The 25,081-nt window shown below is 56.6% G+C and overlaps 4 protein-coding genes across 5 annotated transcripts in view; 2 read left to right on the forward strand and 2 right to left on the reverse strand.

The window, feature by feature from the left end:
* Positions 1-2,031, reverse strand: part of LOC100669327 (surfeit locus protein 1) — a 5,886-nt gene extending 3,855 nt beyond the window's left edge. Inside the window, exons 1-2 of one of the 2 annotated variants that reach the window (XM_064290596.1) lie at positions 1,984-2,031; positions 887-938 (exon numbers count right to left, since the gene is read on the reverse strand). In XM_064290596.1, coding sequence (XP_064146666.1) covers positions 887-938; positions 1,984-2,016 — 85 coding nt within the window. In that variant the 5' untranslated portion in view covers positions 2,017-2,031. Of the gene's footprint in view, positions 1-886; positions 939-1,284; positions 1,359-1,983 lie in introns of those variants that run through there. The other variant, XM_064290597.1, reaches the window with a different exon arrangement.
* Positions 1,430-9,095, forward strand: SURF2 (surfeit 2). The gene is made up of 6 exons (XM_064290601.1): positions 1,430-1,534; positions 1,619-1,773; positions 2,581-2,684; positions 3,847-4,026; positions 4,254-4,408; positions 5,259-9,095. The coding sequence occupies exons 1-6, from the start codon at positions 1,457-1,459 to the stop codon at positions 5,340-5,342; spliced, it is 756 nt and encodes a 251-aa protein (XP_064146671.1). The 5' UTR covers positions 1,430-1,456; the 3' UTR covers positions 5,343-9,095.
* On the reverse strand, positions 5,623-19,684 carry SURF4 (surfeit 4). The gene is made up of 6 exons (XM_064290598.1): positions 19,550-19,684; positions 11,514-11,700; positions 10,671-10,747; positions 9,973-10,016; positions 8,908-9,094; positions 5,623-7,967 (listed from the first exon to the last, which is right to left on the reverse strand). Exons 1-6 carry the CDS (start codon positions 19,595-19,597, stop codon positions 7,701-7,703), a joined length of 810 nt encoding a protein of 269 aa, XP_064146668.1. The 5' UTR covers positions 19,598-19,684; the 3' UTR covers positions 5,623-7,700.
* STKLD1 (serine/threonine kinase like domain containing 1) overlaps positions 19,596-25,081 on the forward strand; it is a 44,133-nt gene continuing 38,647 nt past the window's right edge. The window contains exons 1-5 of the mRNA XM_064290863.1: positions 19,596-19,738; positions 19,849-20,002; positions 20,247-20,294; positions 22,851-22,937; positions 24,663-24,707. Of these exons, the coding sequence (XP_064146933.1) occupies positions 19,596-19,738; positions 19,849-20,002; positions 20,247-20,294; positions 22,851-22,937; positions 24,663-24,707 (477 nt within the window). The remainder of the gene's footprint in view (positions 19,739-19,848; positions 20,003-20,246; positions 20,295-22,850; positions 22,938-24,662; positions 24,708-25,081) is intronic.

The raw sequence follows: 25,081 nt of genomic DNA on the forward strand, positions 1-25,081 counted from the left end.
AAGGGTCCTTCATTTATGCACAGCCCTCTACGCGCTGCAGAAGACCCTGCTGGACACTGAGAGGCGGCACATAAATGATGTGCTTCAGAGCCCTGGGTTTGAGGCCTGCCTCTGTCACTCAATTGTTGGGTAAGGTGCTGGGCAAGGTACATAACCTCTCTGAGCCTTCCTGTTGTGATAATAAAGCACTCGCTACAGTATTGGCGGGAAACCCTAGTGGCATAGCGGTTAAGAGCTCCGTCTGCTAACCAAAAGGTCAGCAGTTTGAATCCACCAGGCACTCTTTGGGAACTCTATGGGGCAGCTCTGCTCTGTCCTATAGGGTCGCTATGAGTCAGAATCGACTTGACGGCAACAGATTTGGTTTTTGGTTTTGACAGTATTGGCAAGGAGCCTCGTGGCACAACGGTTAAGTACTTATCTGCTAACTAAAGGTTTGTGGTTTGCACCCACCCAGCTGCTCCATGGAAGGAAAGACTGGGGATCTTTGGTACGATCCTACACAGGTTGAGTTACCACTGCTAATCAAAAGGTCGGCACTTCGAATCCACCAGCCACTCCTTGGAAACCCTATGAGACATTTCCCTCTGTCCTATATGGTCGCTATAAGTGGGAATCCACTCAATGGCAATGTTTTTTTTTTGTTTCGTTTTACAGGATCACCGTGAGTTAGAATCCACTCCTTGACACACAACGACAACCGTATCCGCACAAAATCAAGGCTTGACCAAAATGCATTTCAAAAAAATGCGAAGTCTCTCCCACATAGAGTTTGCATTCAGTCCGGAGTTACTGACTTTATTTTGATCCCCAGGCCACCCCTGTAACGTGCACGACAGGAAGCAGGATGGCTGTCCCTAAATCATGCCCTGGACACACTCCTCACCTGGGCGTCGGGGTGCCCCAAAGGCGCTTCTCCCGATGGCGCTGCCCGGGGCCTGCGGCGACAGAGGATGGGCTGACGGCCCCACGCCCCCTCCTCCCCGCCCTCCGCACCCCCCCCGGCCCCGCGCCCCCTCCTCCCCGCCCTCCGCACCCCCCCCGGCCCCGCGCCCCCTCCTCCCCGCCCTCCGCACCCCCCCGGCCCCGCGCCCCCTCCTCCCCGCCCTCCGCACCCCCCCGGCCCCGCGTCCCCTCCTCCCCGCCCTCCGCACCCCCCCCGGCCCCGAGCCCCCTCCTCCCCGCCCTCCGCACCCCCCCGCGGCCCCGCGCCCCCTCCTCCCCGCCCTCCGCACCCCCCCCGGCCCCGCGCCCCCTCTTCCCCGCCCTCCACGCCCGGCTCACTGGCCCCGCGCCCGCCGCACGCAGCAGCAGCAGCCTCAGCCCCGCGGGCCCCAGCCACCGCGCCACCATCGCCCCCAGCGGCCCACGAGCGCTTCCGGGGCGCGGGCCCATCTGCTTCCGGGGCACCGCCAAGCCCGCCCGGCCCACGTGTGCGCTACGCCGGCGGCCGAAAATGGGCGAGCCTCCGGCCGAGGTGCGCGTCTTCCTGCGCCAGCACCCGGGTCTGCGGCTCGAGCCCGGCGGCACCAAGGTCTGCGGCGGGACGGGGGCGCGAGCGCGGGGCGGGGACGCGGGGCGGGAGCTGGGCCCCTGACCGTGCTGCCACCCTCCGCAGGTGACGTGCACCCTGACGGGCCACGAGCTGCCCTGCCGCTTGCCCGAGCTCCAGGTCTACACTCGCGGCAAGAAGTACCAGCGCCTGGTGCGCGCATTCCCCGCCTTCGACTACGCCGAGTTCGAGCCGCACATCGTGCCCAGCACCAAGAACCCGTACGTGGGCGCCACGTGGGGCGACGGGGCCGGCCACATGGGGCAGAGGGGGGCAGCCACCTCGGTGTGCTCCCAGGGCCCCCACCTCCGAGCCCCCCTGGAAGGGAGCCCACCATCTCCAGGGCCTCCGCTGTGGAGGTGCCACTTCCCGAGCTCTGTGCCAGGCGCTGAGGAGTCTTATTCTCCCCACGCCCGGGGGAGAAGAGTTACCTGCGCCAAGTCTGGCTGCTGAAGGGGTAGCATACTCCGGTAACTAAGCCCAGGCCTCCTGTCTGGCTCAGCGCTCCTCTCAAGGAAAGGTCTCTTCATGAGTCAGGAGACCTGGGTTCCAGGTGGGAGGCCGGTGCTGTGAGTCACCTGTGATCCCCGGGGTGTGAGGCTTGTCATCTGTGTTCTGTCCAGTCTACAGAGGAGCAGGACCACTGTGTCCTATTTGGTAAGGCTCCAAGAGATGTCAGTGTCGTATCTATTTGAAAGGGTCTCTTTAGCTGTGTGATGGCTGACGAGGCTTAGGGTGAGCAAGGGGTGGTGGTAGGTGCTCCGTGCCTGGAGCTCTCTGCCTTACTTGATGCCGTGTCTTCAGCAGGCATGATCTCACCCTTGAGCCCTGCTGTGGTGCCTGCCTGCTGCAGCATAGACTCGCTCGGGAGTTTGGAAAATCCCTACACCCAGGCACGCTGTAGACCGTTTCCACCAGACCTCTGGGGATGGGCTTGGTGATTCCCAGATGCAGCCGGGCTGGCGAGCCACTGGCCTGGCTCCTTTCTTGCGACCTGTCCCACAAACCAAGGTGTCCCTGTCCTTCAGGCGCCAGTTGTTCTGCAAACTCACCCTGCGGCACATCAACAAGTGCCCGGAGCATGTGTTGAGGCACACCCGGGGCCGCCGCTTCCAGAGAGCACTGCAGAAGTGTGAGTACCGTGGGTATCCTTCAGAGAACGCAGGGCAGGGCGCCCTGGGAGGCAGAGTCCAGCCTCAGCCACCCTCAGTCACGTGGTGTTTGGGGCACCAGTCCTGACCGTGTGGGTTCAGCTTAGTGGGAGCTGGATGCAGGGCAAGAAGTTGACTCAGAAGCACTTGCCAGCGTGGTTCAGCCAGCACAGGAGACACTGCCAAGGGAGTGACCAACCAGAGGGCCGGCCCTGAACGGAAGGGCTGGGGGGGCTCTCCGTGGGTCTCTCTCCAGGTTGAGGCTGGAGGGATGTGAGGAGTGGGGGTCACAGAGAGAAGAGGGGGTCTGTGCAAGTTCTGAGGCACAGAGAGTGTGGCTGTGCCAGCAGCTGTACCAGCGTGCAAGGGGTGGGGAAGGTTGGAGGGGCAGGCCCTAGAGTTGTGGGGCCACAGCCAGGAGTGCACATGGTGGGTGCACCGCTGGGTCTTAAGCAAGCGGGGGTGCTCCAGCTCCTGTCCCAGGGCTGCAGTTGCTGAGAGGCATGGACTGGGGGCTGTGGGAAGGCGCAGAGGGACTTCCCCATGTTGAGGACACAGCAGCCTGGTCCCCACACCCTTCCTGAATCAAAGAGCCTCCTCCCCACGCCGGCTGTTCAGCTTCCCTGGGCTGTCAGCGTGTGAGGAGACCGGTGACTCGCAGATCCTCTGTTCAAAGCCTAAGGTTGGCAAGGGCCAGGCAGCCCAGTTCCACTGACTGAGCCACCCATTTAGGGTGGGGTTCTGGGCCACCATGCCTGAGAGAAGACTCCAACCAGGCTGCAGGTGATGGGCTGGTGACAAGCTGGCGTCACGTCCAGGCCGAGCTGCATTGAGAGCCGCATGCCAGCCCTACCTGGGCCTGGCTCATCTGGCCCTCGGGCTGCTCAGCACACCCCCAGCCACGGCGTGTTGTAGCCTGGCTGGAACCAGAGGAAGGGAAGGTGGCGGCCGGTAGACCTGCACCCTCTTCTTGCCCCTTGGCCACAGTCCATGCTTCCCATCCCCTCTCCATGCCTGGTGGGAGCTGGGCTGGTGGCATGGACCCGCTGCTATGGGGTGGGGGTCTGGGGCCCTGGCTGAGCAGCATCATGGGTCGGCTCAGAGCGCAAGGGCTGTGTGTGCTAACAGGCCTGTTTCCCCCAGATGAGGAATGCCAGTTGCATGGGGTGGAGTACGTCCCGGCCTGCCTGCTGCAGAGGAGGCGGCGGCGGGAAGACCAGGACGGTGGCAGGCCGCCTGGCGGAACGGGAGACTTCTGGGAGCCTGCGTCCAGTGATGAGGGAGGAGCCCAGAGTGACGACAGCATGACAGACCTGTACCCACGTAAGCAGGCACGCCCTCCTCCAGACCCACGCACGGCCTGCTCTCCACCCTTGTGCTTTGCTGTGCTGTGAGTTCTGGACTCCGAGGCTGTCCACGCTCCCATTGCCCACCATAGTCAGTGGCTCTGGCTGTCATCCCTCCCACTGCGTGTCATCCTCCCTGGCTGCCCGCTCGCCTCTTAACGCCTTTAGAAGCCTGAGCTTCAGCCGGTTCCCTACTCCTTCCAGCTGAGCTGTTTACCAGAAAGGACCTAGGAGGGGCTGAAAGTGGGGGCAGCACTGACAGCAACGAGGATGATGCAGTGCAGCCCCCGAGAGAGGACGACGGGAGCAGAGGGGAGGGGGTGGCCACCACCCAGGTGCTGGTCCGGAAGCGCGGGAAGGTGAGCTGCTCTACCCAACTCCCAGGGCCGCTAGCGCAACAGCTGCCGCTAGCAGTTTTCAAATTGTTTTTAAAAATATAGGATCTTTTCCACACGTGAAATTACAAGCCAACATATAAATGAAAGCGAGCTGGGACTGCTCTGACTGGGGGGGATGGGCTGGCCTCCCACTTGCTTCCTGGTTGTAGCTGCTTGGGTGCCTTGGCTCCACAGAACGGCTTGAAAACCGCTGGTCTGAGACTAGTGAACTGAGTTACAGGGTTTTTTTGTTTTTATCATTTTGGAAAAGTTACCTGGGAAGAAAAACCAAACCCATTGCCATGGAGCCAATTCCAACTCATGGCGCCCTCGTGTGTGTGTCAGAGTGGAACTGTGCTCCACAGGGTTTTCAATGGCTGATTTCTTGGAAGTAGATCACCGGGCCTTTCTTCCAAGATGCCTCTGGTGGACATTAATCTCCACCCTTTTAGTTAGCAGCCAAATACATTTCACTGTTTGTGCTACCCAGGAAACCTGAGAAGGTGTTTAATCACTAGGTACCATCCTTTATCTCTGCAGTAGGCTCGACAATGAAGATCTTGGTAGATAAACAGGATCGTGGGCTAGAGAAGTTGCAGGTCTTTCTGCAAATCTGTGAAATGCTGAGCGTGGCCCTTTAGGATGCTCCATGGGGACTCTCTGACTGGCAGCCACACACAGTGGAGCAGGACAGCTGGTGGGGAGTTTCAGAGCAGCACCTCTGGATGTGTGTGGGGTGTGGTAGGGTAAAGAGCCCGAATCACAGAGATTCATGGAGCTCCATCCCCAGATCAGAGAGGCCCTCATAACTGGGATTCTGTTTGTGCCACAGAAGCAGCTGGGCTCACTGAAGAAAAAGGTGAAGAGTCACCACTGCAGACCCAAGAGCTTTAGCTCAAAGAAGCAGTTGGGCTGATGAAGTGCTGGGAAAACGCACATCTCCATAATTTCCAGAGAAATCCCTGAGGCACCTCCCTGTCTTCCTGCTTCTGGCTACCCAGTGTTGTGTGCCCTCCCCACCCACCCTTGCTGCCCTCGAGGCAGGGCCAAGATGGAGGAGTCCCGCCCCCACCCCAGGAGGCTGTCGTCCTCGGAGGGAAGCATCCTAAGTGTCCTGGAGGGGAACTAGCCTAGCTGACAACAGTGTGGCCAGATGGGACCCCGTGTGGGCTCGAGGACCAGATCGTTACACTGCATACAACAAATGCCATTTATTTTGATATGTTTCCAAAAATCAAAATGTTTTCAAACACAACTAAGATATAAAACACAGCATAAAATGAGATTTATACCTGTTTCCCATGTAAAGCAAAAAAGTTTTCAGAAGTTGTTTTGCCATAACCAGTTGGTAGATGGTATGTCCCCAGCACCAGCCCGCTCAGGGCCAGGGGAGACAGGAACAGCCACAGCCCAGGCACTGGTGTGGAATGCAGCGATGGCGCCACTTGGCCTGCTTCGCTCGGGGCAGTCCTGCTTTCCACAAACAAGTCTTCAAGCACAGGGCCAAGGAGGACCCATCACCCTACCAAAAAATGGCCAGAGACTGGCTTGGCCAGTGTCATTTGATGGGTGGTCTTCCCGTGTGGACCAAGACATGGCCCTGATGTTGAGATGCTGTGGTAGAGTCCCTCTCTCCACAGGGGCATCTGAGTGGCAACATAGACAGAGCTGCTCTGCCCCCAGCCACCACTTCACCTAAGCCGGGGAGCACAGCAGACTTGTGGGGAGGCTTGGAGGCATCCTGGGATGAGCCTCCACTGGCTGGGGCACGCGGCGGGGAGGCTAGAGAGGGCACCTGTCACCCCACCTGGGTGAGGTGGGTGTGGGGTGGCTCTAAGCTCTGGTGGGCAAAAGTCTGCAGCCCCTCTTCCCCTGGCTCAAGACTGGGCCCAGAGCCAGTGCTAGGGGCAGGTCTAAGTCTTGCACACCTAGCTTGAGGACAGGTTAGGGCTTCAGATGGGCCTTCAAGGGACTCCATCCCCAAGTCTGGCGTGAGCAGCTGCCTTACCCCCAGCACCAGGCTCTGTACCTTGGTCAGCCTCACCCTGTCCACCAGCCCCCCAGGAGGATCCACATCAAGTGAGAATACCCCCAAGAAGAGAAACACAGTATAAGGCAATGTTAGAAAACTTTTAGAAGATTAAGATCAAATCGATAAGGCATCACAAATTGTAGAAAATAATTTTGGCTGCATTCAGCATAGCAAAAAACAGAATCTGAGCAAGCAACGGCCTCATAAGAATGGTCAGTCAGGGCCGCCTGAGAGTGTGAGCCACAGCTGGAGACAACCCTCAGCCGGGAAGGTGGGCAAGCAGGTGCTATTACCAAGTCAGCACCTGTGAATTTCAGAGCTCACTCTGTGGAAAGGTCAAGTGCGAGGTAATGAGCCCATGGGTCCTGGAGTCTGCTGTCGCTGTGCTTCCCTGCGGCAGCTGTCCCCTCTTCAGGCTGGCCAGACAGGAGGCTGCAGGCTGACCAGTAGGGTGGCGCCGCTGGCAGGCCCACGAAGTGTGTGGTGCCCTGGCCAGCCTTCCTGAGTGCAGCCTCTGGCTCAGGATGCCCGACCCCATGGCTCTTCCCGCAGCTACTCTCCTGACAGGGGTATCACACAGTAGAAACCTTTAAGCCAAGCCAAGCTGACCTTCTGATTGGGGACTTTCACCGTAAGCAACAGCTCCAGTCGCCCCTTTAATACTGCATCACCTCTCTGGGTTCTGGGTCTCTCTAAATTTGGTACTGTCCTATAAAATATTACAATGAGGGGCAGAAACCACCTTGAAGCCACCCGGTATGATTTCAAACCAGGGAGTTTAACAGCGTGTGTAATGTCTGGCCAGGCCACCCCAAATCATTTAGTAGTTTTAGCTAAGAATGTAAACTTTAAAAATAATAAGAGGGAGACCACTTTGAATGATACACAAATGTATCTGCTCACAGTACAGCTTGAAGGCCTCCCTACCCACCCCCCCCAAAAAGGAAACAAACACAAAAATCGGACTGAGGGGCCACAAGCAGCCGGGCTGCCCACCCAGTGTGGCCTGGGCTGCGGGGGCCTAACGGTCTGGCCAGCACTGAATACTCAGATACCAAATTGTGGTTCCAAGGCAGCTTTAGCCGTCAATTTTCAGGTGTCTCTGCAAATGAGTTCTCAAAACATCTGTGCCTTTACCAAGGGAGGGGGGGAAGAGGATACATGAACGCTGGCAGTCTCGTCGAATCCACCCCGGGCAGTCCTCGCCAACCGCGGGCCGCAGCCGGGCAGGGACGGGGCCTGTTACCACTCCTTCTTCTTCTCGTCCATGGAGACGCCCCCAGGGCCCAGAGCCACCACCAGGAGCAAGCCTCCGATCACGGACATGGTCTGGAAAAAGTCGTACTTCAGGAAGTCGTGCATGGGCTTATAGACTGGAACGGTCCAGAAGGCGTTGAAATACACGTTGATGGCAAAGAGCCAGACGACGAGAGTCAAAGCCGCCAGCTTGGTTTTAAAGCCAACGGCCACTAAGATGATCAGGGCTGTGCCGACCACGTTCTGCAGGATCTGCGTTGGTCACAAAGTGAGACGTTACGAAACGGGGGAAGGAGAGAGGGAGGCAGATCAGGGTTTACAAGCGACAAGCCCCGAGCGCTCCGTGTCACTGCAGTATCTGTGCCAGGCTCTGCTAGAAGGTAGCCACTTAAGCCAGAAGACACAGGAAATAAGAGCTGGAACGGAGAGTGGAGAAATAAGAGCGGAGGAATGGGGCAGGGGAGTTGGGCCACAGATAAAGCGACACTGGCCCTGACGCACGAAGGGCTTGGAGACGATTAAAGAAAGTCTCCAGTTAGCAGGCTGTGATTTACCGAGGTAAGTACAAGTACCTACATGGTAGATCCCGAAGCCACAACTAAATCCCCAAGTCCTTGCCCACCCAGTTATCCCAGCTGGAAACAGCCTCCCCCTCTACCCCAGTCCCTGGGGACCCTTCTGGTAGCTGCCCTGTGGGGCTCAGACGCCTCTCAGGCCTGCCCCACCCACCTCTCAGGCCTGTCCCTGCTCTGCAAGCTCCTGGGAAAGAACAGGGTCTGCCCTCTCTGTGACCCCAACACCTGCAGGCAAAAGGGACTCAACTAAGGTTGCTGAGTGAAAGCAAGCAGAGCATAGGGGGCAGCCTCAGGGACCCTGGTCAGCAGCCCCAGGACAAGGGCGCTGGGCAGTGGGACCCCAGCAGGGCCAGGTGGACCCGACTTGGCTTACTGGAATGGCACCTTCTCTGGCCTGTGAGCCTGGTGGTGTTTTGTCTGCTTTAATAGGATCAAAGGGGTGCTTCCTTTGAACCACCTCGTTCCAAACAGGTGCTGGGACAGGTGCTGCTGTGGCTTCCCCTCGGCTGTGCTCAGCACACAACCAGAGAAGTGGTGGCGTGGGGAGGGCCGTATGCAGAGAGCAGCGTGCTTGTCTATGACAAGAGCCGGGAGGTCTGGGCAGCGGAAATACTCACAGAGAAGAAGCTGACGTCAAAGTGGAGGAGGGTCATGAACATCAAGACCAGCAGGACTCTGCCCCCCAGCTGCATGTACTGTTTGGGGGAGCTCTCCCGCATGGTGGGGACACCGGCAAACATGCTCTTCCCTTCCGACCGTGACTCCGCCAGGAGCAGCAGCAGGCCTCCTCCCAGGGCCAGGTTCCTAGGAACAAAAGTGCCAGGCTATGGGCCAGCGCTCAGGAGACACTAAGTGACCACCAAACAACCTGCTAAGCAGGACACCAGCAGAATGTGGACTTGAAATCTTTATTTTTAATATTTTATTGTGTTTTTGGTAAGTTTATACAGCAAATTAGGTTCTCATTTAATAATTTCTATAACATACATTTGGAAACCCTGGTGACGTAGTGGGTAAGTGCTGTGGCTGCTAACCAGAGGGTGGGCAGTTCGAATCCACCAGGCGCTCCTTGGAAACTCTATGGGGCAGCTCTACTCTGTCCTATAGGGTCGCTATGAGTCAGAATTGACTTGACCGCACGGGGTTTGGTTTGGTTTTGGTATACATATATTCACTGACGTGGATACATTTTTCGCAACGTATCCGCTGTCTCATTCCCATTCTGGTGGTTCTATTTCCCTTAATCTAGCTTCCCTGCCCCACCTTACCTACTTGTCTTTGGTCTAGGGAAACAGTTTACTGTTTGCTTTCATTTAGGTGATTATTTAAAGGAGCATAGTACTCACAGGTGATATTATTTACTTTCTGAGCCAAGCTTGGACTTGATATCTTATACAACTAAAGATCTGACGTAACTTACACTTGAATGGCGACAGGCAGCTTAAACATCCTGGGAACCAGGCTCCAGCCTTGGCCACACCGCTGACCAGCTGGGTGGTGGTGAGTGATTTCAGTGTTATTAGTTAACTCTGGGGCATGGATGCGGTAAAAAGGGCCCGCACCCACTGGACAGGCTGTTCCCCACAGGCTCAGCACGGACCCAAAGCAGCTCTCCTCCAAGCAACGGCACTGAGACCAGAGTCGTGAGGAAAGTACCAGAGCCCGCCACCCGGGGCACCTACCTCATTAAGAATTTCAAGTCCCATAAGATGCTGTAGGCAACTGTCTGCGGGAATGGAGAAGAGAGAGAGAGAAGTCTCAGCATTTTCAAACGCATTTCTACCTCTACAGAACTAATAGTACCAGGCAAGTTTCCTAATGTAAGTGAGAAGGTTTAGAAAACCTATAAAGCTGTCTCTAGGCACTGAGGACAGCCCTAAGTTCAACACCCGGGTTCGGTGTTTCTCAGAAAGTGTGGCGTGTGGGCTCTGGGCCTCTTTGCTCATCAGAGCTATGCCTACAACATTCTGGAGAACGGGGTGATTCTGGAACCACTAATCTGGGTTAAGATATTTTAAAAATTTTACACTGAACAACTAGTTACTCTTCTCTATGAAGTGGCGTGATAACAAAATAGGGTCCTGGCTGAAAACCAGCCCCCTGTCTTTCCTTTGTCAGAGGGAACTTGGGGAGGTGGCAGAAGGTGGGCAGGCCATGTACACAGCTGGCGCCCCCACACCCGGGACCTATCCGAGGCCGGCTCGCCCGCCGGGCTGGTCGTCAGGCTGCCCTCAGCCGACGCTGAGGCAAACGGACCACCTCCCCTGAGAGGAAAGGGCTCCAGGCAGAGGGCTTAAGGAGGATGACCCCTCGCAGGCCTTTCAGCAGCTCTGCTCCAGCCAGGTAACGGAAAAGGAGACCAAAGTGATAGGCTGCTTACCTGCAAGGCTATGATCCCGAAGAGTCCGAAGCAGGCATACTGCACGAAGTTCCTGCTCAGCACCAGGACACAGCCAGCTGGGAAGGAGAGGGCAAGGGGCAGGGCCCTGGGTGAATCCCCTGGCCCCGGTGCAGCTGCAGCCCAACCACCACCCCAGCAAACAGCAGCATCCTAGAACAAAAAGTCCCTTTCTCACCCCGTAATTGAAAGGGTGGGAAGCTACCAGAAAATGGTCTGTCAGAGCAGAGGGAGGCACTGGCGCCAGCATGCACCTCATTCTGGCCTGCCACATCCCCTGCTTCCTTCCCCAAGTCCTGCTCCTCCTTTCTAGATGCCTACCTAAGTCCTGCTCCTCCTTTCTAGATGCCTACCTAAGTCCTGCTCCTCCTTTCTAGATGCCTACCTAAGTCCTGCTCCTCCTTTCTAGATGCCTACCTAAGTCCTGCTCCTCCTTTCTAGATGCCTACCTAAGTCCTGCTCCTCCTTTCTAGATGCCTACCTAAGTCCTGCTCCTCCTTTCTAGATGCCTACCTAAGTCCTGCTCCTTTCTAGATCCCTGACTCTGCCCCAGCTCTTCCACCGGCCTCCGAGCCCTCAGGGCCCAGCGCCTGCTTTGGGTCCCTAAGGGCAGGGCTGTGTCCTACACCTTTGGCAAGCCCCAAAGCTGCTCGCCCAGGACCCACCCAGATACCCGTAGAGCAGAGCCCTGCCCGGCCTGCCCCTGGAGACCCTCAAGTTCCAACACATCTCCCCGTCTCTGCGGACCCACTGTGGGAGCTGCATCAGTGCGGGAGAGAACGCCCTGACGAAGCCACACACCCTGCAGGTGTGCCTGCCACTTACTCAGCTGCCCCAGCAGGTTGAGGAAGACGAAGGAGGAGGCCAGCAGGTAGCCGCAGCTCCAGGTGGTGTCGATGTAGTCGCGCTGCTCACTCCACTGGAACCACATGCGGATGCCGTCCTCCAGGAAGGTGCTGATGAGGCAGAGGCGCGCCACGTGCGGCAGGTACTGCTTAGTGACGCGGAGAAACTGCAGGCAGAGCTGGGTCAGGGGCTCGCAGGCCGGGGGCGGGGCGGGGCGGGGCAGGCAGAGCTGGGTCAGGGGCTCGCAGGCCGGGGGCGGGGCGGGCCCCGGAAGCACGGCAGGAAGCGCAGAGGACCCGAGCTCTGGGACGCCAGCACCTCCCCGCAGCCTCGTGACTCTCAGACCACTGTGTGTGGGGCACGTGGCCGATCCAGGCACTGTCCTGGGGCTGAGAGACTCCCCTGAGCCCACGAGGCTCAGACCCCATAAGGCACCAGCCGGCACGCTCCCCTAACTATGGCTCCCCCACCTCCTCGGGCTGGCACTTTAGTGACAACGGGGCCTTCAAGCACGGAACAAGCACGAGATCGCACCTGCCGTCAGGGCGTTCACAGCTACATCACAGAAAGATACACTGAAGAGACCCTCAGAGACCACCTTGTCCGCGCTTCCTCAGCCTCCACGCTGTTGGCATCTGGGCTGGGTAACTCCCTGTGGTGGGGGCTGTCCTGTGCGTTGTAGGACGGTCAGCAGCTCCCTGGCCTCCACCCACCGATGCCAGGAACAACCCCCTTGTGACAACCAAAACTGTCCCAAGACATTAAAAAATGTCTCCTGGGGGGCAAATCGCCCCCAGCTGAGAACCACTAAATTAACCCTGCCCCTCACTTCACAAGTGGGCAGAACAAGGATGGGGAGGGGGGAGCGGCAGTCCCCAGGGCTGCCCTGAGGGAACAGGGTGACAGGCAGCAGTCCCAGCTCCGGCTCTGGGTGGCCACTGCTGATGCTCGGTACCCTCTACACACAAGAGAGCGCAACACACGCCTGTGAGACAACAGCCTCTTAGGGGACACGGCCCAGGCCAGGAGGGCCAGGCGGTGACCGAGTGGGACACGTACTCATTCACATTCACACGTCCCCAGACTCAGCAGGACAAGGACACCCAGGCTCAGGAGAGCACGCAGGCCAGGACTAGAGCCGGCCTCTCGAGCCCCGGACAGACTCCCTGCTGGAAGCTTCAGACCCCACTAGGCAATGGCGTGTCTGCGCTATAATTACGGGCAAGACTGAAATGCTGGGCATGTCACGTTGCACAGCTGGGAAGTGCTGGGGTTTCTATAAACCCTGTGTAGCTCTAAGCAAATTAAAAACACAAACAGGATAGGCACTCCTTCAACAGCAGTGAAGAGCGAGTGTGTGCCGTCACCGGCAACGTCAGAGGAAAACGCATCCACGGCTTCCTGTCCTTGCGGGCGATGCCAGTCATGCTGCCGACTAGGAAAGAGAGATGCCGGGTGCAGAGCCACCCAGGTATGCCACAGCTCTGTCGTCTGCCGGCTGCCAAGACTGTGACACAAAAGGAAGCAAGTTCTGGCTGGCAGGTATTGACAGCTGGCAGGTACTCAGGAGAAAGGCTGGGGACCCACCCATGTGACGTGCCAGGAGGCCAGAGTCTGAAGGGCAGATGCCACAGGGCTGTCAGATGAATGTCCCACACTGTCCCTTCTGGAGCTGGGAGGGTATGTAACCACATTTCTTCATTTATGACATTTTGAAAAGTTGCTTAAAAGCCTCGGGAGCTGCCAGGCGGTCAGTTCGGTTAATTAGTGGGAGTCTGTTTAGACTGGCGTTCAGTCCATCAGTGGAGACATCGCTTGGTCAGCACAGAAAAACCCCTCAATCAGGGTCACAGGCTGCTCACCTTGATGGAGAGAGTGATTACAAGCCAGGTGTCCACTTTGTTCAAGCACACTGGGCTGGAGCCCCAAAGCGCTGATTCTGCACACATCTACACAGCCTTCACTGCCCACTTAAGAGAAGGCGGAGGTCACAGTGAAATGGACAGGCACTTGGATCATCAACAAAACAATATGGAGCCGAAGCACGGGCTGAGGCTCGGAAGCCTGTGCCCACACCCTGGCCTGACACTGACAAGCTGTGTGCTGTGTAGCCGGGACAAGCTGAGTTACTTTTGGAGTGCGTCTGTTACCCTTGTACAAAGTGAGGATGCTGGATTAATGGTTGCTAAGATTCTTTCCGGAGCCCTGGTGGGGCAGTGGTTAAGAGCTACAGCGAGCTACAGCTGCTAACCAACAGGTCGGCAGTTCAAATCCACCAGTTGCTCCTTGAAAACCCTATGGGGCAGTTCTACTCCAACTTTAAAATCAAAAACCAAAACAAAACCCACTGCCATCCCGTTGATTCTGACTCATAGCAACTCTATAGGACACAGCAGAACTGCCCCATAGGGTTTCCAAGGCTGTAATTTCTATGGAAGCAGACTGCCACATCTTTCTCCTGTAGAGCAGCTGGTGGGTTCCAACCACTGCTCTGTTGGTTAGCAGCTGAGTGCTTAACCACTGTGTCACCAGGGCTCCTTTTTCCCACTTTTACTAGTCTAGAAATCTATACGCAGGGAAGGGAAAAGGGAGGGAGAAAGACCTTATTTAAAAATAAATAAACAAAGTCCCAAATGCTCCCATCCATGTAGAAACAAACCACCACCTGGCCCCGGTTCACCCCAGTTCTAACACCATCACTTTCCGAGAAGGCCTGTTACAAGGAGCTCTGGCAGCAACACAGGCCTGCTTTCCCCTCAACGCCCACACTGGGGCTGAGCAGCCCTCTAAACGAGACTAGAGATGGGAGCCCCCGGGGGGTGAGAACAGGTAGCCTGTCACACCTCATCTCTGAAGACACAGACCCCACAGATGTCTGACTCACTCCTGAAACAAGAGCTGAGCGATGGTGGCCATCTACCTGGCCTCACTGATGGGCTGAGCAGACGTGCCCCCCTGGGCTCAGAGAAGCCTCACGGACAGTCTAATTTGCAGCTCTGCCCGACGAGAGACGGCGGTGCATTTCAAGCCTCCTGATGACTCTGCTAGCTTTAATTGGAGTGTCTGGGTCAAGAGATTAGGGGCCCAGAGAGCTGCGGAGGGAAACGGCCCTGCAGGGAGGTACCCTGGCCTGCCCTGCCGGGGCAGACATAGTGAGGAGACACACTGGCCCCTACTTTGAGGGAAGTGCCTGCTGCAGGTAACCGCACGCTTTGAACCTGCTGTGCCGTCAGCAGCTCCAGCTAGCAGAGGCAGCTGTGGTTAGGTGGAAGGTGGCCGCTTTGTAAGTCAGGCCCACCCAGAGCCTCCCTGACAAACTGCCCTCTGGCGAGCATCTGTTTGGATGGGACCAAAAGAAAAGAACTAACTACACTTACTAACATAAAATCAGAGCCCATTTTAACCTGATTCCCTCCACGCCTGCTGGTCATAACTGTTCAGACCAGGCTACTTAACCACTATCATGCCACTTTAGTGAGAGGCCCAAAGCAAGCTCTCAGCACAGCCAAGACTGCAGACTCGGCCGCCAAGCCGGACACACTGCAGACACAGGAACAGCAGTGCAGGCGCTCCTGCCACTGCCGGCATCGGGCCCTGGCAAACCGGGTGCAAACCCACAGCGTGACACTCATGAGAGAGCCCTGATGGGAATGCGAGGCACCTGCTCACCAGGGAGAGCCTGGCAGACGACGACGTGCAGAGCTCATCGGCCTCTGTGGGGCAGGCTTTCTTTCCCTAGCAATCCCCAAGAGCCTCACAGCCTAGTGTGACACGGTCCCAAGCATGCCAGCATCCCAGATACTTAGGAAATGCGGAAGACGGAGACATACTTAAAGGGGGCTGTTATTCTAGAGGACTGAGGAAGTTGAGAGACATACACGCACCTGACCTGCAGCAGAACTCAGGGAGGACACGGTGACCATTACCACTCAACCATATTCAGCTCCCAAATGATGTCAAAAATCTGTTTTCTCTGGGTATTTAGAGAACATGAAATGGACGGAAGCTGCTGTCTGCAATTCTTGGTTAATGAGAATGCTGAGGATGAGGAAAAGGCAGGTCAGCCTTCCTTGACCACCAAGGATCTGGGTTGCCCTTCTCGAGGGCCACCCAAGGCCAACAGACATGTCCTCGGAGGTTAGAACCTGTGGCCGTTACCGCTCATGGCTGAGTCAGGCCTGGCTCAAGTGCCAGTGACTCACGCTCGCTTCACCCCAGCTCAGAACCCCCCACAAGGGCCGCTCAGGGGGTTCAGGCCATCCCACAGCGCACAGGAAGGGTGTCACCAGGCCCAAAGCTGGAGGGAGGACCTGATTCTCTTTCCTAAAAATCAATGCTATGACGAACCACCCAGCCAGAAAGAGCAGCTACCAGGTTCGCGTGGGAGACAGTGCCACTGCCGCTGTCTTCTGAGAGAAGCCACGCTGACCACAGCCTCCGCTTCCCTACCTGCTCTCGGGGTTTCTTTCCTTTCCCCTCCTGTTGCCAGATCAGCAAGTGTGGAGGTGAGTCAGCTACTCTTTGCCCTCTGTCCCCCCACGCCTTTACGTGCAGGAGGGGGACCAGGAGCCCAGAACAAGAAGAAAACCTGCAGAGAGTGCCAGTCACAGCTCCCACCCACAGCAGGGACCAAGGGCTGCAGGGCCACGGGCTGTGTGTTCACTGGCCAGGTATCTGGACCAGGCCAAGGTGAGCTGCGGGGGGTGGTGTCTCCCAGGACTGCCTCTGCCACTCTGAAGGACAGGTAGAAATACCAAAGGCCACGCAGGCAAGGAAGGCCGGAGCTATTTTCCGTTACCCTGGCAATGAGCCATCAGGCAGAATCCGGTGAGTGCTGACAGCCCATTTACTGCTGGAAACGTGTTCACAAGTGACGTTTTGCAGGCCGCCTACCAGGCAACGAGTAGCAGCTGCACCGACATTCTCCTGGATGGCTGAGTTCACTGGCGTCCTCAGCCCCTCACGACCTGGCCTCACTGGCTCTGCAACACCTGTGCTTATGGAGGGGGCACATCTCAGCAGTCTCTCCAGGGCCTGGCTTCCTGGGGGCAAGGGGACACTGGCCCTGATGGCCAGGGGCAAGGAGCTCCATGCCAGGGGTAGAAACAAGGGATGCTCGGCTGGGAGGAGTTGACCAGCTGGAACTGGCCAGCCCGCTGTCTCCACGGGACTCACTCCTGCAGACCTAAGGAGAGGATGCAGGAGGACCAGGTCGGGAGGAGGTCAGCCCCACCATGTGTAAGCACGAGACCACAGCAGACCCCGTTCTCCTCATCTGAAGACAGAGACCTGTAGCCCACCTCATACAGCCGAGAGGGTTACGCAAGGTAACAAGCACAATGACCCGTGCTGGTGCGCAGTGAGTGGTCCAGCACCATCACCATCGTTACTGGGGGACATTCGGGTCTGGGAGACAAAGCTTCTGTAGGTCTCCTCCCAGAGCCCAGACTCTAGGGTCAAATCCCGTTCCTGCATTTTTGCTTTTGTTTTCTGAAGGCAAGGTGGAAAGATAGACTCCTCACCCGATCTGACAGGTGACTTGATGTCATTTCCCCATCCTTCTCACATGCCACCATTTTCATTTTAAAAGCCTAGCCTCGTCATACCCTTAATCACACGTAGCTGTTTTGATACTACGGCTAGCAAAAGCACCATCAGAGCTGGCCCGCACTCTGCCCACAGAAAGCCGACACTGGCTTTGCACCCTGATACTTGCCCACTTCCTCCTGCGCCCAGCCTACCAGTAGATGGAGAGGCTCATGCCCACGGGGGCATGGAAGCTCACACTGAAATGCTCTGCCACCACCAAGGCCAAACAGCAGGTAGCCCACCCACCTGATGGCCCAGGCGCTGTCCCTTTATACCCTTTACAACAACAGCGCCTTGCCCATCAGAGAGGAACACCAGGCCTGAAGAGCCTGATGCACACGGCCCTGGCCTAGAGGTCAGAGACCGGGGCTGTCTTCCAGGGCTGAGGTGAAGGCAAGTCCAGAGAACCTCGGAGGGCCTCGCCTTTTCCTCCAGAACCTGGTGCGGAGCCACCATGTGGCCCTCTCTTGAGACTTTCCTGCTTCAAAACTTGACTTCTTTCATTTTAAACAAAACCACAGAGCACAGAGAGAAACACAAGAAAGGATTAGGTAAAGCAATTCTGAACTTTTTCAGTAGGAAGAGTCTGTCATTTGCAGGTTGGCAGCAGCTTGATGGGAGACATTTTCTCTCGACTGGGTTATGAAATTCACTTGCAAAACCAGTGTTTTCCAGGCTGAAGAGCAAGTGCGCACGGCTCTCACGGCTCCCTCTCTAACAGGAGCCATCTTCTTAGTGTGCTGCTACTTGAGGAAATAAAATTGGGTCATGTAAGATTATGTCAATGAAAACTGACAAAAATGGCCTACTTGGTTGAGAGCATTCTATATGAATCGCTGTTGTAAAGAACACAGCGTTTTCATTATCTTTATCACAAAATCATGACCTCTGGAAACACAATTTCCTCAAGTTAGTATACCTTTCTTTCCCAGACAGGAAAGGGGTGCACAAGAACCCAATAACGAGGACACATTCCTCAAGGGGTTGGATGGAAAGCCCCATCGCCGGTCACAGATCAGAAAAACGCTCATTTTCATTGTTTAAAAATCGCAGAAACGCACACAAGCCGTCCAATGAGTCTAGCCTTGAGTTTGATACCTCGACACTACCCCACAAAAATTAAAAATCAAACCACCGCTGCTTTTAATTCTGGCAAAGCCACAAAGGCACCAAGTGCCCTGAGGCAAAAAGGGTAACTGGGCTAGACCAGGATTTGCCTTCTGGAATAAAACTGTAGACGTAACGGGACCCTCTTAGAAGTAAGAGACACACAACTAAAAATGAAATGGCCATCGGGTTCTTTTTTGCCAAACTTAGAAAGAAAGTGGAAGCTGGGCCCTGCACCTTCCGGGGGTCTGATCCCATCCATCTGGTTCCTGACTGCTTTTAACAATTACTCAGCCGCCCACTCAAGGGCTTCCCTGTTGCTTAGAATGCCACCTGTACACTTCTGGGGAAAAAAACACACCAGGAAGACAGGCCTCCCCTCCTCCCAGGTTTGTATGCCGGTCTCCACTGGATGTGGCCCCAGGGCAGAGTCCAAATAAGGAGGGAAAGACGCAAGGAGAGCCAAAGGGACCCCAAGAGCCCAGCCACAACTAGGAAAGAAAAAAGGAGGAACTGCTGCTACTGTCCAAAGTTGGGGCTCATACCAGAGCACCCCAGCTCCAATCTGACCAATCACGTTCATGATGGGAGCTCTCTGCCCGCCTCCTAAGAGTACCCACTAAAGGGAAGCCCTGAAGGGATCACCCAATGGTTCACCACGTAAAGGACACTTCCCAAGGACCTCGGACTTGTCCCTTACACCCATCCCCACGGCATAATCCCGAACGCCTCCAGCACTGCTGCGCCTTCTTGGGAGCCCAGGGGAAGACCCTCCACTCCCCATTCTAGGGATCTTCCAGTCTGGGCTGAAAGGGTGGGGAGCGGGGCTCACACAAGCTGGGTGCCGGAGCCTGGGGCCCTGGGGACACACCCAGAGCATAGCCTGGGGAGGCAAAGACGGGGGAAGGCTGGAACACAGGAGAGCTTGGGCCTGGAGCCGGATTGGGGTCCCAGGCCGGGAGAGGGAGCTGCTAAGCCCCGGCGGGATGCCCTGGGGGAGCAGAGGCCACGAAGGCCCCGGTGGGATCGGGATGGGGTGAGGGGGCATCCCCAGCCTGGGGTGGGGGCCGGAGGCCAACTCCGGGCGTCTAGAGGCAGGGGCCCTGGAGCAAGATCCTGGGTGGGCCGCCGGGCTGGGGCAAGGGGCCTGGGTGGGCAGGGGGCCTAGGGCGGCGTCTCGGTGGCCGGCCGGGCTGAGGCAGGGCCCCGGGTGGGCAGGGGGCCTGGGGCGGGGGCCCGGTGGGGCGGCCGGGCTGGGGCGCGGGCCTGGGAAGGGGCGGGCGGGCGATCGAACCGGGCCGGGCCCGCGCAGGCCGCACCTGGTCGGCGAAGTCCTCGGCCGTGCCCATCAGGGCGTTCTGGCCCATGGCGGCGGCGGAGGCTCGGGGGCTGGCTGGCTCGCTCGCTCGGCGCTCGGCCTGCTCGGGGCCCGCGCCCGTACGGCCTTCACAGGAAGTGCCCGGCCGGCCCCGCTGCTCGTCCTCGGCGGCGGCTCCAGCAGCTGCCACGTAGGCCAAGCCTTAAAGGGGCCGCGCGCCACCGTCCGCCCGCCCCGCCTCCCCGCCCTTAAAGGGGCCGCGCGCCGCCGTCCGCCCGCCCCGCCTCCCCGCCCTTAAAGGGGCCGCGCGCCGCCGTCCGCCCGCCCCGCCTCCCCGCCCTTAAAGGGGCCGCGCGCCGCCGTCCGCCCGCCCCGCCTCCCCGCCCTTAAAGGGGCCGCGTGCCCGCCCCCCCCCCCCAGCCGCCCCCACCTCACGCTCTGGGGCCCTGAGGAAGCGGGAGGGACAGAGTTCGGGCATGGAAGGTCCCTGGGGACGGACACGCACGCACACACACAGATACACACGCACACACACGCACACACACACCCTGCCCCGGCTGAGTGTCTCCAGGGCTCACAGGCGCTCGGGGCGGGGCGGGGGAGGTGGTGTTCACGAGCGGTCCTACTGCGCATGCTCGGTCGAGGGTCAGCTGGCCAAGGCCGGCTCGCGGCGCGGACCCCAAATGCTTGGCTGAGAGGGAGTGAGGCCGGGAGTCTCCCGTGGAGATAGTATGGAGAAGTACCAGGTGCCGAGCTGTCCTCGTGTGGAGGACGAGGGCAACGTGGGGCGATGGCCTGGGGCGAGCCCGGGCCCAGGACCTCGTGCTGCACCCCCAGCCCTCCTGGGGTAACGGTCACAGCACCGGAGAGGCGGCCGGCGGCGAGGCCGGCCCATAGGAAGCAAGGGACCCACGTCCAGGCCAGTACCGTAGCCTCCAGCTCACAGGGTGACCTCGGGGACCTCCTGGTGATCTTTGCCTCAGTTTCCCCGTCTCTGATATGCTTTGTTGTTGTTACGCGTTGATGGATGAAATCAACTTTAGGGACTTTCCAGCTCTGACTCTGAATATTTTAGGGAGGAGGACAGCCTCCCCCATGCTTCTTGCTCAGTGACCATAAAGTGCTGGGGCCATGGGGGCAGAGCTCATAATCAGTTGTTGTAGCTGTTAGGTGCCCTCGAGTCGCGACCCTGTGTACAACAGAGAACGCTGCCCAGTCTGGCGCCATCCTCACAGTTGTTATGCTTGAACCCATTGTTGCAGACACTGTGTCAATCCATCCTGTTGAGGCTCTTGCTCTTTTTCTTTGACCCTCCACTTTACCAAGCATGATGTCCTTTTCCAGGGACTGATCCCTCCTGACAACATGTCCAAAGTATGTGAGACACTCTTACCATCCTTGCTTCTAAGGAGCATTCTGGCTGTACTTTCTCCACGACAGATGTGTTCAGTCTTTTGGCAGTCCATGACATATTCAATATTCTTTGCCAACACCACAATTCAAAGGTGTCAAGTTTTCTTCAATCTCCCTTATTCATTGTCCAGCTTTCACAAGCATATGAGGTGATTGAAAACACCATGGCTTGGGTCAGGTGAACCTTACTTCTCAAGGTGACATTTTTGCTTTTTAACATAATCAGTTGTTAGGTGCCATTGAGCCAGTTGTGACTCATAGCAACCCTATGTACAACATAACAAAACACTACCCGCTCCTGCGCCATCCTCACAATTGTTGCTAAGTTTGAGCCCATTGTTGGGTTCAATCTGTCTGTCAGTCCATCTCATTAATGGTCTTCCTTTTTTTTTATTGACCCTCTATTTTAGCAAGCATGATGTCCTTCTCCAGGGATTGATCTCGCCTGACAACATCCAAAGTATGTGAAATGTAGTCTCACCATCCTTGCTTCTAAGGAGCATCCTGATTGTACTTCTTCTGAGACAGATTTATTCAGTCTTTTGGCAGTCCATGGTATGTTCAATATTCTTCGCCAACACCACAACTCAAAGGCGTCAGTTCTTCGTTCTTCCTTACTCATTGTTCAGCTTTCACATACATAGGAGGCGACTGAAAACACCATGGCTTGGGTCAGGTGCACCTTAGTCCTCAAGGTGACATCTTTGCTTTTCAACACTTTAAAGAGGTCTTTTGCAGCAGATTTGCCCAGTGTGATGTGTCTTTTGATTTCTTGACTGCTCTTTCCTTGGGTGTTGATTGCGGATCCAAGTAAAATGAAATCCTTGACAAGATCAGTCTTTTCTCTGTTTCTCCTTGGTGTGTGGAGGACCACAGGGAGTCAGCCAGTGGTCAGTCCTCTGAGTTTCGGTGGCCAGATCATTCGGAAAGCAGTTGTTTTTCCAGAAAAAGTGTGGACCTGATCTGAGACATGGGTGCATTCTCAGTGAGCGGGCCTAAGCCCAAGGAAGTTCTCACAGTGCTCTGCACTCAAGGCCCCAGTGGCTTCCACTGGGCTAGCCGCTCTCTGCAGTTCTTTCCTGAGGGAGACTCAGGCAGCCCACGGGAGCTGGGTGACAGAACCCTAAGACTCTCTGAGAGATCCTAGACTCAGGTGTTCCATTGCCCACACTGCCCCCTGCATTCCCCTGCCCCAACTTCTGATAAACGTCAGGGTCTCAGAGTGACCAGTAACATCAGAGCACACCTCCTACCCGTGGCCTGCCCCCTGCAGAGTTTCTGGCGTGGTGGGCAGACATCTCTCTGCAGGTTTGGCTCAAAGCACAGGCTCTGGAGTCAAGCCCCAGAGTCCCAGTCCAATCCAGGTGGTCTTACTCTGTAGCTTCAGGCAAGGGCCTAGGTCCCCGTGCCTCAGCTTCCTCCAGTGTAAACATGGAGACAGCCGTGGTGCTGAGCCCATAGGGTGGCAGCTGTAAAGAGCTTGGCACGGTGTTGGGCACACGGATGGCTGTCACTAGGATTGTGCCATTTATGGGGCCGGTGACTTGACTGTGGATGCTGAGGGCAGAGGTGGATGCTGGAGGTTGGGGCTGTAGGGACACATTGCCACAGGGAGGGCTGGCTCCTGAATGCCCACTGGTCTTCCCTGCAGATTGGGAAGGGGCTTGGGGTGGTGGAAAGAGTTCCAGAATTGCCCCAAAGTGAGGGACATGGCTCTGCCTTTGATGGCACTAGGGCTTCTCAGGCCGTGTTCCCTTGTCTGCAAAGTGGGGAGGAGACCCTTGCTCAGCCCGCCCAACAGGGGTCCGAAAAGACGTCAGAGTGGACACACCTAGGAGAGTGAAAAGCTGCGTGCATTTCCTGAAAGCCTCCCTCTCCCTTTCTGGTAGATTCTGCACCAGCTGGAGCCTGGGGCCCTGGGGGTGAACCTGGTGGTGGAAGAAAAGGCCACCAAAGTAAAGCGCGTGATAAAGAAGGTGAGGGACAAGTGCAACATGCAGGCTTCTGTCGCTATGATGGTACAAAACGTGGGTTTGCCACCCCATGTAAGAGATAGGCCTCCTGATGCTATAGCTCCCCGCCCCCACTAGTAATCAAGGAGACGGTCAGCTGGGGTAGCGTGAGGTGGGCTGAGGCTCCAGGCTTCCCCTCCTGCTCGGAATCTCCCCTTGATGGAGAAGAACGTTCTTTCTTAAGTCAAACAACAATAAAAACACCTACAACTTATTCAGCACATGCTTCATGCAGCGCCATCTCATTCAGTCTCCCATCAACCATGCAGAGCTGGAGCAATGACCCATTGTACAGCCAAGGACAGTGAGGCTCAGGGGAGCTCCAGACCAGCCCAGATCACACAGTATCCAAGAGCATTTGAACTTAGGCCACTCAGTGCAGGGCCAGCAATTTGACCAAAAGGGAGCCAGGCCCAGCAGTACTCACTGGGGCTGGCCAGGTAGACGGGGGATACAGACCTCAGGGGGAACCCCTTTGTGTGTCCAAGACAGGCTGGTCCAGATAAACAGAGGGTCTAGGGGAAGAGAGCTGCCATAAGGGGTTTGTGGAAGAGGTGGTGTGGGACCAGTCCTTGGTGGGCCCTCATTCTCTGTGACTTTGTAGTGGTGGCAGGGATACAGTGGGATTTGGGGCTGATTGTGCAGGTAGGAGAGCCTCCTTCATAGCAAGGACAGCTTTTGCTCTGCCAGGCACCTCTCTGTGCAACTCAGCAGCCTTGTCCCTGAGGTGGCCAGGCCCAAAGTCCCTACCCACCTCCTGCTCCATGGTGATGATGGTGGAGGTGGTGACGATGGTGGTGGTAGTCATGGTGATCATGGCAGTGGTGGTGGTGGTGGTGATGGTGGAGACGGTGATGATGGTGGTGGTGGTGGTGATGATGGAGATGGTGATGGTGGTGATAATGATGGTGCAGATGGTGATGTGGTGATAATGATGGTGGAGATGGTAATGGTGGTGGTGGTGGAGATGGTGATGATGGTGGTGAAGATGGTGGTGGTGGTGGTGATGGAGATGGTGATGGTGGTGGTTTTGATGGAGATGGTGATGGTGGTGATGGAGATGGTGGTGGTGGTGATGGAGATGGTGGTGGTGGAGATGGTGGTGGTGGTGGTGGTGGTGGTGATGGAGATGGTGATGGTGGTGCTGGAGATGGTGGTGGTGGTGGTGATACTGATGGTGCAGATGGTGATGGTGGTGATGGAGATGGTGGTGGTGGAGATGGTGCTGGTGGTGGTGATGGAGATGGTGATGGTGGTGGTTTTGATGGAGATGGTGATGGTGGTGATGGAGATGGTGGTGGTGGTGGTGGTGATACTGATGGTGCAGATGGTGATGGTGGTGGTGGTGGTACTGGTGGTGATGGGGATGATGGCGGAGACGGTGATGATGGTAATGGTGGTGGTGAAGGTGGTAGTGGTAATGATGGTGATGGTGGTGGTGATGATGGTGGAGATGGTGATGATGGTGGTGGTGGTGGCAGTGATGATGATGATGGTGATGATCATGATGATGGTGATGGTGGTGGAGATGATAATGATGATGGTGGTGGTGATGGTGGTAAAGATGGTGGTGATGGTGGTGGTGGTGGTGATGACGGTGATGATGACGGTGGTGGTGGTAATGATGATAATGATGGTGATGGTGACAGTGACTCAGTTTACTGAACTGGTACTCTTGTGCCCCTGTAGGTAGAGTGCATTGATCAACATCAGGCAAACGAGGCCCTGGAAGAGGTAACTCTCTTGGTGGTTTTCTTTCTAGAGGAATCATGATTCAGAATGTGCAGGGAGATTGTATTCTGTAACCTCTCGTAGAGTGACTGGGCAGAGAGATGCCTGGATGGCAGATGGAGGTTGTGAGAGTTCTTGCCCTGTGCTTGTGAAGCCAGTAGCCCCCAGATCATAAAGGAAGAACATGCACAAAAGACTCATTTCTAGATCCAGGTGCTGACAACTTAGAGCGCATATGCCTAGAGAAGACAAAGTTTAAATGTTGGCCAGGTCCCCAGGCTAACCTACCAGTAATGATCTTTTTTTAAAAATATATTTTTTTTAATTATAAAAGTATTAGTTACAGTAGCAAATGTAGAAAATACAGACTTGTTTAA

The sequence above is a fragment of the Loxodonta africana genome, chromosome 9, assembly GCF_030014295.1.
Source record: "Loxodonta africana isolate mLoxAfr1 chromosome 9, mLoxAfr1.hap2, whole genome shotgun sequence".
Classification (NCBI taxonomy): Eukaryota; Metazoa; Chordata; class Mammalia; order Proboscidea; family Elephantidae; genus Loxodonta; species Loxodonta africana.

Bases quoted from the DNA above. Each gene is read 5' to 3' on its own strand.
- SURF2 (XM_064290601.1), top strand. From the start codon at position 1,457: ATGGGCGAGCCTCCGGCCGAGGTGCGCGTCTTCCTGCGCCAGCACCCG. The intron at 1,535-1,618 runs GTCTGCGGCGGG...CACCCTCCGCAG, and splicing joins TCGAGCCCGGCGGCACCAAG to GTGACGTGCACCCTGACGGG. The intron at 1,774-2,580 runs GTACGTGGGCGC...CCTGTCCTTCAG, and splicing joins GTGCCCAGCACCAAGAACCC to GCGCCAGTTGTTCTGCAAAC.
- SURF4 (XM_064290598.1), bottom strand. From the start codon at position 19,597: ATGGGCCAGAACGCCCTGATGGGCACGGCCGAGGACTTCGCCGACCAG. The intron at 11,701-19,549 runs GTGCGGCCTGCG...CTCTGCCTGCAG, and splicing joins CCGAGGACTTCGCCGACCAG to TTTCTCCGCGTCACTAAGCA. The intron at 9,095-9,972 runs GTAGGTGCCCCG...TTTTGTTCCTAG, and splicing joins GACTTGAAATTCTTAATGAG to GAACCTGGCCCTGGGAGGAG.